Below are 10,675 nucleotides of genomic sequence, written 5' to 3'. Positions count from 1 at the left end.
GATGGTTTGGTACATGATTATTAAACGTGGTAAAAGTGTGAAACAAGATGAACCCAGTAACAACTTTGCCCTGTTCCACCTATTTATTTTTTTGGTTTTAGGCAGTCATGAGAAGAGTAGAGTGAAGCTTGGAGAGCAGAAGTTTTAGAGATGTTTCCTACTATCGTCCTCACATTTGTATACCATCTGGCCTGGGTAGTTTGTCCATGAGTTAGGCAGCACTTAAACTGTCCATATGTATTTCTCATATGAACTGTGCTCTAAGTGCTTGTGCTGGTGGCATCTGAGACAAACATATATCTCAGTTGAAGTATTTACCCATCAGTGGTCCTCAGACAAGGGCTTTAACTTAGAAGGATCTGGTTCCTGCTTAGTTTCACTTTCCCTCAGGTACTTTTATGGCTCCGTGGTGCATTTACGCCCTCTTGCTCAAGGCTGTGCAGCATTGCAGTTTGCAGATGTTGAGTCGAGAAACCATTGACAAAGCTTTTGTAGACCATATTGCAATGGGAGGGATTTCCTCACCTACATACCTCTAGGCACCAGTCTGTGTCTTTGGACATCTCAACATCTTTCAAGGTTTTGCCCAGGGATAGAAGAAGCTCGTAGTGGAGCAGAAACTGAACCTAGATCTTTTGGAGCCAGGGCCTTTGCTTGGATATCTGAACTGCCCCGAGCCTTCAAACTGCCCTGGAGTCAGCAGTCTTGAAACCCAGTTCTTGTCAGATGCTTCCTCTGAGGTCATCAGAGGGGGCAGCCTGTGTGCCAGATCCACAAGGGTCCTGAGACAAACCTTAGCCACTAACTATGAAAGGGGAGGCAAACTGAGAACTATGGACATGGAAAATAATGAGTTAACGGTTATGTGAAGAAAGCACACAGATTTAGCAGGGAGACATCTGCAGACGGGATTCCAGCTGTAACATGGCTGCTCTCCAACACAAGGGATGCCTCGGCACACGCCTCTGCTTGGAAGCTTAAATGCCATTAGGGGAAAGAACTGTGCCTGGGATCACCCTGGTTTGAATGTGATGTAGGCACTCTCGTTTCATTGCTTGCTAGGGGGACGTTGGTGAGCTTGGCAAGCTGTTGATGCAAGGTTCCTTCAACGTGTGGACTGACCACAAGAAGGGGCACAAGGTGAAGGACTTGGCTAGATTCAAACCAATGCAGAGACACCTCTTCCTCTATACAAAGATGCTACTTTTCTGCAAGAAACGGGAGGAGAACACGGACGGCCATGAGAAGACAGCTTCCTACAGCTTTAAAAATTCATTAAAGGTAATAAATGTGGTAATGGTGGGGGGAGAGAAATAAATCTGGTGTTCTGACAACATGGGGATGTTTCCATGTGGAGACTTGAAGAGGGTAGGCATATCTGGAGCTATCTTGCAACCCTGAGTAAATGAAAGCTCAGGTTTGGTTCTGGTCTGGAGACAGACCCAGCCGTATGTCCTGCAGCTCAGGACGTGAACCTTAGTTTTGCAACTCGATACAAACAGGCACTTTGTGTGTTCTTGCCCAGCGTCCCATAAAGAGAAGCAAGACCGAATGGACCTGCACCTCTCACTGTTCTGCCTATAAGCGTCCTCCAAGTTCAGTCCTGTTGCGAGCTGCTATTCCCATCGGCTGAGCGGATATGTTCTGTGACAGTAATCGCTACGGATGAATCGCAGTGCAGGAGAAGTGCCCTTGTAGATACGAGGGTGACATTTCCAGATATGAGTCAGGACACTTTCTGTTAAGATGAGATTCACAAGCAGGCCAAATGTTCCCTTTAGGCACATTGGTGTGATGCTTGTGACTTCAGACAACATGGGCCATCAGGTGTAATGCTGCAAGCTTACTACAGGGCAACCAGGCAGGAGTTGTAACAGAACCTGGTTCAAGGAGTGAACCAATTCATACAAACGTGTTAGGTTTCTCTCTGGGGAGATGGCAGGAATGATGACTTAATCAAAGCTGTTTAAATCTTCAAATGTAGTGCTGGAAATCAGAACAAAGGGGATGAGCAAAGACAGGAAGAAGATGGGAAGCTGGCAAGTATAGTAGCAGCTGGACTTCAAAACTGTGGTTGAGAATCTGTCGCTGAAGAAATCCAGAATTGTTTTCCTTGTCCATCCTGCCTAATTAGGCACATGGCTCCTTGCTCACCTCTTTTTTTTTTTTTTTTTTTTTTTTTTTAATTTTCCTGAAACTATATTGGATTTTTTGTGTTGTCTGGGTTTGCAGATGAGTCATTAAATCTCACAAAGCCCTGTTCCATCCCTCTTCCTCTCCCACCTCAACGGGTCAGTGATGGCAAGTTGAAAATGCCATCTTCCTCAAACTGAAAATTTGTACAGGAGGACAAAAGCCAGGACAGGGTTGAAAACTGACCCACAGTTCAAGCAAGAAAAGCGAAGAGGGTAAACTCACAATCAGCCATCCGCTTGTGTTACTTTTCAGCACTTAGTATTTTTTATTTTTCCTATAGCAATCAAAAGATGAAAGATAAATTAGATGTTGAGAAACAACATGTTATGAATTTTACTTCTAATGTCTCCCTAAGGTGCAGAAATGAATGCAGCCCTTTAAGAATGCTTCTCAGAGGATAAAGAGTTTAAAGACTATTGACATTTTCCAGCTTCCAGCTCATTCTTTTCTGTTTTGAAACAGATGAGCACTGTGGGCATTACAGAAAACGTAAAAGGGGATAACAAGAAGTTTGAAATCTGGTATAATGGCAGAGAAGAGGTCTATATCATTCAGGTAATAACAGTCTCTTTTCTTTTTTTTTTCCCAAGGACTGTTCTTCCTTTCAGTTGAATTGTTTTTAAGAAAGTTTTCAGTTTCATGACCCTGACTGTCCCAGACACTCAAGAAACAAAAGCCATTGGAAGCTTCATTGTTGTGTTGGCACTGAAATTACCAATTTATCATTGTGAAAATGGTCCTGATTTTGGGTGAAAGAGGAAACAAAATAGTGGAAAATTACTTGGAAGGCTGGACAGAAAAGCAAGGATAGGGCCTTAGATTTGTGGTAACTTCTCCATCTTGAAGAGCATCCTCTGCTTTGCCCAAAGCTGGCCACAGTGTTCCATTTCTTGGGAAAATTGAGCAAATGTTGGTCAGGGCAGCCAAGCGATGGGCAGTGTGCTTTAACTTTAACTAGATCTGCTTTGCCTTTTCCTCTCGTGTCCTCAGGCATCTTCTGTTGAGCTGAAAAACACCTGGATTTCAGAGATTCGCAAAGTCCTGACGGGACAACTGGAAGCCTGTAGAGGTAGGACACAGAGAGTGAGATCTGGTAACGCTGCGTTCCTTCTGTAGCTGCGTGCAGCCCATGGAGCTGGGATGAGTTACCGTGCCGTCTAGCACCACCAGCAAACTTGGCAAGAACGTACCTTCTGTGTGAGGAGCAGTTGAGTGGTTGCAGCGTTGCTGGGATTTAAACCCTTGTCGTGGTCAAAGAAAATATCTTAGAACCTTAGAGATGACATGAACAGTTATTCCATTCACAGTTAGTCTGAGAAACATGATTTTCCTCTGTTCTCCCTCTCAAGCTGCAATCCTAGAAACGTCCCTTTACATCAGCATGTGAGGAAATGGGGTCCCCGTCTTTGCTCTGCCTTCTCACAAGACCTGACACAAAGATCTCCTTCCACATACATGACCAGACACAGCAACTGTTCCTCTCCGTCCTGGTGTTTGTTTTGTTTTGTGTAGCTTTTGAGGGATTTTATTTTAAATGTAATCACCCACCTTATGTCTTAAATGTCAGTCAGTTATCCCATCTTTTTATCTTGGTGACCTCCCCATAAAACATGATTAATGACATTTCCCTCTCACAAAGATGTCACTATGAAGGTGACTTGTGATGTGCTCAACACAAGCATGATTGAAGCCTTGTAAGTACCTAAAATAATGACACCCTTTTTTTATGTAAGATATTGGGCCCAAGGCAGACAAAATTCCGTCAGGTTATTCCAGGCAGTAAGAGAAAATAACGATGAAAGCTATCTGAGGTACCATTATATTTATGAATAAGAACGTACAGAATCCTAAAAGCCATTTTCTAGGCTCTCTTAGGATAGAAATCCATAGCTGTGTCCAAACCAGACCTTTCCTGGGCCTTGGCATTGCTTGTCGCCTTGACCTGTCATTTTCTGCTTCTCCGCCCCCCCAACTTCTCTCTAAAGCAAGGTGAGCAAAGCCTCTCCACCCACATCCTTCAGATTCCTACACAGACTTTGTCCTAGGTGGAAACCTGTCCTTTCCTTTAACTTTCTGGGTCACCTTTATTTTACTTGGCTGTTTCACAAAGACAATGGGTCCTTACAATCCCCGTAGATGAGGGAAACCACAATGCACATTGGCCTCGGCCATTTAATCCAGCCCATGACAATGTACTTGGTTGCAGTGCTTCCTCCCAGGTTGCTTGTTACTCTTCTGGTCTTTGTCCTGTCTCCTTTTCATTCTGAGTTTCACTGCGGTTAGTTCAGCCAGGGCTGCTGAGGAAAGAACTCAAGATTCTTATCAGTGCGGTTTCAGGACTTGATTTAGGGACTCAGCAGTAGGGTTTGTAGCATTCCCTTCTGCGCTACAAAAGCTGCCTTTACGTAGCCTACCGCAGAAGAGAGGAGTAGCTTATGGAGACAACATGGGTGCTTCATAGGCTAGAGTGCTAATCCTCCGTGTGTGTTTCCAGGCAAAGAAAATGAAGCTTGTGTGTCACCCAGATGGGCATTTGTGGAATCTTTGTAGTGTACAAGACTTATACGCTAGAGTTAGCATGCATTCTCCAGAAAAAACTGGAGGAATCAAGACTGAAAGTTTTTGAAAACATTTCTATTTTGATATTCTTTATTATTTTGTCTTAAGATCACAGGGTCCTAAAATATTGCAGGTTTCAAGGGACCTCAGGGCATCATAGGCCAAGGTCCTGCTCCGAGCAGAGTCAGTAACTGGTCAAACCAGATTACTCAAGACTTTATCCAGTCGGGTCTTGAGAACATCCAAAGATCACTTTCATCCTACTCTGCGAGCAAAGTCAAGCTTTCCTTCGTTGTGAGTCTGGCAGAACAGCAGCCGGAGGGCAGGAGTTGTCTTACGTGCTGTTGCAGCTCTTCCCACTGCCTTTTCCCAAATGGTCACATGAATCAAAGCCCTGATTTCAGTACTGACAGCAGGAAGCAAATGCTTTGCCCTGTGGTTTTAAGCAGTTATTTCTGTTTCCAATGACTTATGAAAGAAGAGGCCTTAATCCAAACTGGATATTTCTCAAACTGTGCTTTGTAATGAGAGAAGGAAGAGGGAGACGTTTGTTTGTCTGGGCTGTTTTTAATGACTGTTGTTAGGAGTTGCACAGGGGGTTGGAATGTTGGAAGGAACCAGCTGAGCTGAATGAGTGAGTAAAGGGCAAAGAAGGTGGCCAAAGGTATGTGATGAATAGTTTAACATGTGGGTCACCAGTGTCCAAACACCGGGTGTATATACAACCCCTATTATGCTAACAAGGCTTTGGGTAACACCTTGATCTGGAGCGTGATTGTCTCTTGCAGGCAGAGGAAGTGCAGGTGCAGCTGAAGAGGTTTGTGCAAGGCTGTGAATCGGTTGCCAAAGCCTGGAGCGCAGCTACTGCGGACTCCCCACCCAGGGTGCTCCTTTCCCTCAGCGTTCCCACCCACAAAAGACTTTGTTAAGTTTAACCTTCCAGTGCTGCCCCATCCCTTTGTCTGTTCTCCTTTCATTGACTGGAGCTGCCTCTTCTTCCCAGTGAAATAGCCCCAGGGCCTCAGCAATCTGAGAGTTTGAAAGCGGCTCCTTCCATTGCCTCCTCACTGCTCAGTGTCCGACCTCCTGAAAACCAGGTTGTCAGCAGCTTGCTTAACCACCTTTCTTCACTCAGCAGTTACTGGACATAGGTACAAATGAGTCTGTTGCTGCCGTGTAGCTATGCAAAACAAGTGACCAAATGGCATCTGAACATCGTTTTATTATTGCTGTTTGCCCAGGATGCTGAGCAAAAGCATTCTTCAGAGGGATGGGGATGTTTTCTCCTACGTGGCTGCGTGTGCAAAAGGACTGATGTACGCGTGTGGCTAAACCCAGACAGAGCTGTGAGCCACAAAACTTGTGTGCTGGGAAAATGCCAGGGTCTCCGTTCCCTAGATCCAAGTTGAGCAGTGAGCTAGGGAGAGGTACAGAGGAAAGGGAAGGTGGTAGGGGAAGAAACTTCTGCAGCACTGAAAAAAATACAGGTAAAGAGCTGTTTGGGCGAGCTGTTTTCAGCCTCTGAGACCACCACGTGCCTGTCTCTTCGAGTATTCTGCTTTGATTGCAGCAGCAGTCAAAACCTCTCCTCTCCTATTTCTCTCTCCCTCTCTCACCTTCAATGCAAACAAGGAAGCAACTTACACAATTTGGAGCAATTTCTTTTTACTTTTTCTTTAACAGAAGCAAGTCAACTGCACCAAAGAATCACCGAGAGTGTGTACCACGCACCAATGGATTCCTCCAACGCAAGCAGGTAGGCACAGCTATCATGGTGTATCAGGGCCATGTTCTGTCTTGCCTTTGTGCTTTTGCAGTACGTAAATCCTTAGCTGGGTACAAACTTACCCAATTCTTTCAAGACATGTAAATGGACGTAAATGTTCTGCTCATGGGGAGACTGAAAATCACAGTGCACAATTCATTTTGAAGATGGCAATTTGATTTTGCAAAAGAACTGTGTGCTCCGGATTAACTCAAGTTTAGACGAAATGTACTGGAACACTTCCAGGATGCTAAGTCAAGCTGTCGGCAAATTTCTTGTAATGACCCAATTGTTGGGCAAGTTTAATGCAAGTTGGCATGGGACGTCGCTGTAACGTTTTAGCAGGATCAACAAAACCAAGAGATCCCAGGTAACACTGCCAGCCTCTGAGAGTTGTACAACTCGGAGCAAGAAACTCTGAACAGATACAGTGCTGTTAATAGTGTAGTGTGTTTTCTCTGGGCTTGGTTACATTTGCGTTGTTTAATGTTTAAGCTGAAGAGGTTTAAGGGTGAAAATCTCTTGGCAAAACCACCATGGGGATAGGAGAAAATGATTCCCGTGAAATATGAAATGCAATCACAAAAATGTTTTAGATCGATCCAGAGCTATGTCCCTCTTACAAGGCTCTTAAAGTAAGAATTTTCAGAGCAGAAATTATAGACAAAATATGTCTCCAAGGAAGAAAGGCCACCTGATGAGCTAGTTGTCCTAGAGTGGATAAACCAAAGGCAAAACAACGTGCTTGTTGTCCTCGCTCCACCAGAGAAGGAGAGGTTAGATGCTTCTGCCCCAAATGCTGGGGAGTTACAGGGTCAGGAAGAATACAGTGAGTCTTCATGAAAGAGCAAAGCCCTGGGCTTTCGGGAATGGAACAAAGTGCAGAGTGCCCTACTGGCTTTTATAAACTGAGGCCACCTTGATCCTCTGTAGCACGTGTCTCAGAGAGAAGCAAGGGCAGGGGAACTGCAGCACGAGGTGGCTTTGTGCTGGCTGGTGTGAAATAGTGGATCCAGAATTCCCAGACTGGAGTCCCTCTGCAGCCTGTTTTGGGATGCTGGGTGGAGGCGAGGAGAGGAAGGGAGAAGCTAAACTTGGCGATAGCCACCCACATGGGCGTAGTCTGCGTTTGTGACTGACGTGACGAAGCAGCCCCGGTTGGGAAAGGTGCTATTAGCCAGTGATAGGCAGTATTAGCTGAAGAGCAATCAGTACTGTCAGTGCTCTGCCAGTGGGTGGAGGCTAATTAATTACTGGGGTTTTATCTAACCAATGGACGCCATCTCCTGGGTTGCCCATGTGTAACAGCAACTCTGCTCTTTGTTGGGAATTGTCCAACCTGTACTGTGACATTGGGAAAATCTGTTTGCAGGACACTGTCCTGTCCCTGTGCTGTGCCCGTTCAATGCCAGTGGCCATCTCCTTCACTTCTTTATAGGCCATTGCAGCACTTGGGGCTGCAGTCCCATGAGATAAGGCAGGGCTGGGCTGACTCGGGACTGGAGCTGAGGTGTCTTCAGAAGAGACACTTGGAGCCAGTGCCCTTAATACAGGCATGTATGGAATGTCCCCAAGTCCTGCTCAATCTATTTAAATTCTCTCTCTGTAAAATCTTCTCTAAAGTTTCAGTGTCTCATCCCAAAATTAGATGCCCTGTGGTATCTGTGGCTGCTGTCTCTCTCTCGAGGGATGGCTGCTGCATTTCTGTGATAGTGAGATGATCTGTTTAAACACATGAAACTTAAGTAGACTTGTTCTAACTGCTTAACTCTGCTTTCTTGGAAACGACCGATTCAGTCACCCATGTAAATATATCCCTTGCACATAGATACACACACGCACACTTGGATGTGTGTATCTACTGCAGATGCTGTTCCAGAGACGCTCCCTTGCACATAGATACACACACGCACACTTGGAATATTGTACTGCAGATGCTGTTCCAGAGACGCCTGTGTGTTTTCTTGGTGTCTTTCTCACCACTGTAAATCTATAATTCCGTCAGCTGCGTATTTCACAGTTATCTCAGCCTAGCTGGGAAGGAACAGAAAAAAAAAAAGAATAAGGAAATGTTGAGTGTGCTTTGGATTTGTTCCCATATTTATTTTGAGCCCCATTTTGTACCTGCCATCAGGCTGCAAAATCACATTTTGATTTAGTACGGGAGGTAACAGGGACCTCTGTTCAGGTTCTGTCAGAAACTGGTCAGAGGCTCAAATGCAACGCAATGAGTCCCAAGCTGCCTTGTAGTTCTAAAAGGCATTCACCGATCTCTGGTGTGCCAAATGTTTTTACTGATACCTTGGACCTTCCCTTTCAGCAAGATAACCCCCCTGAATGTTAAGTGTAACAGTTCGCGTGTTAATTGTAAACAGCAATGTAATTGCGGCTACATGTTGATGATGAGCATTTTGGGCAAGAGTTTCAGGTGTGTGGATATGATGAAATGTGTGGAATGTTGTCTGCCAAGGATAACAGTAAAACACTCGGATTAAACCACCAGACACTTGCAAAGCAATGAGGATAAGAACCATGAGATAGTCCTGCAGCTCGTGTGCCCTACAGACCCGGGCAGGGGCGTCATTCCCATTAGAGACGGCAAGGCCGTACCTGTGCAAACCTGGCAAGACGGGTTCCCTCGTCTGCGGTTCGGCTGTAGGTAGGGATGTCCCACTTGGATTAATGTTTTCAACGAGCAGAAGAAACAGGAGTCGGGAGGTCCTGGAGCTGGTGGAATCTCTGTGTTCCTCTATGCATGGTATGACCTCTAAGTGACCATCCCGTACCCATTTCTCTGATGGAGTCAAATACACTTACGCTGCAAAGGGTGGAAAACTGGGGTCCTCTCTTCTAGCCTGAGTTCCTACCCCTTCCTTCCAAACCTGTCGGACTTGCAAAAAGAGCTTGTGCAGACTTCACCAGTTTGTTTCTTCATTTGTTTCCTCTCGGCTGTCACTGAGGACGTCCCCTGCTGTGTGGTGTGGAAGGGGGGCAGGGGCTAGGGGGGCTTTTTCCGCCATACCTGCCTGCAGAGACGGAGGATTTATAGTGCACACAATTTTAAAACCTGCCTTTTATTCCTTAGGCTTCTGTATCTGAGGGTAAGAAGGGATGCTTAGTGCTCGGTTAGGTATTAAGCAGGAACGTAACTCTTTTTGTATTTCTTTTGTCCAAAGGTACAGCAGGAAGTCATCGAGTATGTATGAAAACAAATCCGAGACATCAAACGTGGAAGCATCTAACAATAAAAACAGGAATTCCAGTCCCAGCTCCAGACAAAAGAGAGGTAGGAGTTCTGACACCGAGCTGTTTGCTTCCAAAGGGTAATACTTTGATTTTTGCACACTCATTTCTGGAGTTTGATGAGGATACTTTAAACGTATGTTGTTTAAACCCAGCATCAAAGAAACCGATGCTACAAAGCTGAGTGACTGTACCATGAAACTTCTTGAACACCAAAAAGTGCTACCAGTTCAGGATCTGGGGGATCAGGCTCTGGGTGGATAGTATGTGTATTTTAACCTGCTATGTCCTGGCTAAGTTGGTTTCCAGCCGTATTTAGTTTAAGATTGTCAATGGACTTTGCTAACAAACTTCCTTGCTCTATGTCAAGGAGATCTCTTTGCCTCCTCTGTGTAGGCTCCCCTCTGGTGTAGGCGTAGGCTAAAGGTTAAAATGGACGCTAAAAAGAAACTGGATGTCATCTGGCAGTAGCAGGAACAGAAAATCTTTCAACATCAGTTTCTCTTTTATGTAGTGTTTTGAAAGGTTAGAGCAATGACTTTCCTAATAATACTTAAGAGATGAATGTCCAAATTGCGCTTAAAGTAATAGCAGGTCCCTTTATAAATAGAGATGGTAAAAACCCCTTGAATATTTTTTTCTTTGAAAAACAGGCTATTCACCAAAAGATTTTTTTCATTGCAGTAAGTTTTCATTCTGGGGGGAAAGTTATGGATTCTTTGGAAAAAAAAAAAAATTTCCAATTTTATTAATTAGAAGCCTGTTTGAGTAAAAATTTCTTTTTAAAAATATGATTTTTAAAAACAAACAAACAAACCACACCCTTGAAAAACAGCCTTTCACTTGAAATTCATAACCCCTAGTTTAAAAAAAAACTGTCCGGGGAAGTTGTTGTTGGTGATGAACGGCTCC

The 10,675-nt window shown here is 44.7% G+C and overlaps 1 protein-coding gene across 1 annotated transcript in view; it reads left to right on the top strand.

The window, feature by feature from the left end:
• Nucleotides 1–10,675, top strand: part of LOC104123299 (guanine nucleotide exchange factor DBS) — a 148,961-nt gene that overhangs the window by 119,839 nt on the left and 18,447 nt on the right. The window contains exons 22-26 of the mRNA XM_009635536.2: nt 1,063–1,281; nt 2,659–2,751; nt 3,187–3,265; nt 6,439–6,511; nt 9,697–9,806. Of these exons, the coding sequence (XP_009633831.1) occupies nt 1,063–1,281; nt 2,659–2,751; nt 3,187–3,265; nt 6,439–6,511; nt 9,697–9,806 (574 nt within the window). The remainder of the gene's footprint in view (nt 1–1,062; nt 1,282–2,658; nt 2,752–3,186; nt 3,266–6,438; nt 6,512–9,696; nt 9,807–10,675) is intronic.

The sequence above is a fragment of the Egretta garzetta genome, unplaced genomic scaffold (assembly GCF_000687185.1).
Source record: "Egretta garzetta isolate BGI_Z169 unplaced genomic scaffold, ASM68718v1 scaffold663, whole genome shotgun sequence".
Classification (NCBI taxonomy): Eukaryota; Metazoa; Chordata; class Aves; order Pelecaniformes; family Ardeidae; genus Egretta; species Egretta garzetta.
This window is presented reverse-complemented; position numbering and strand designations above follow the sequence as displayed.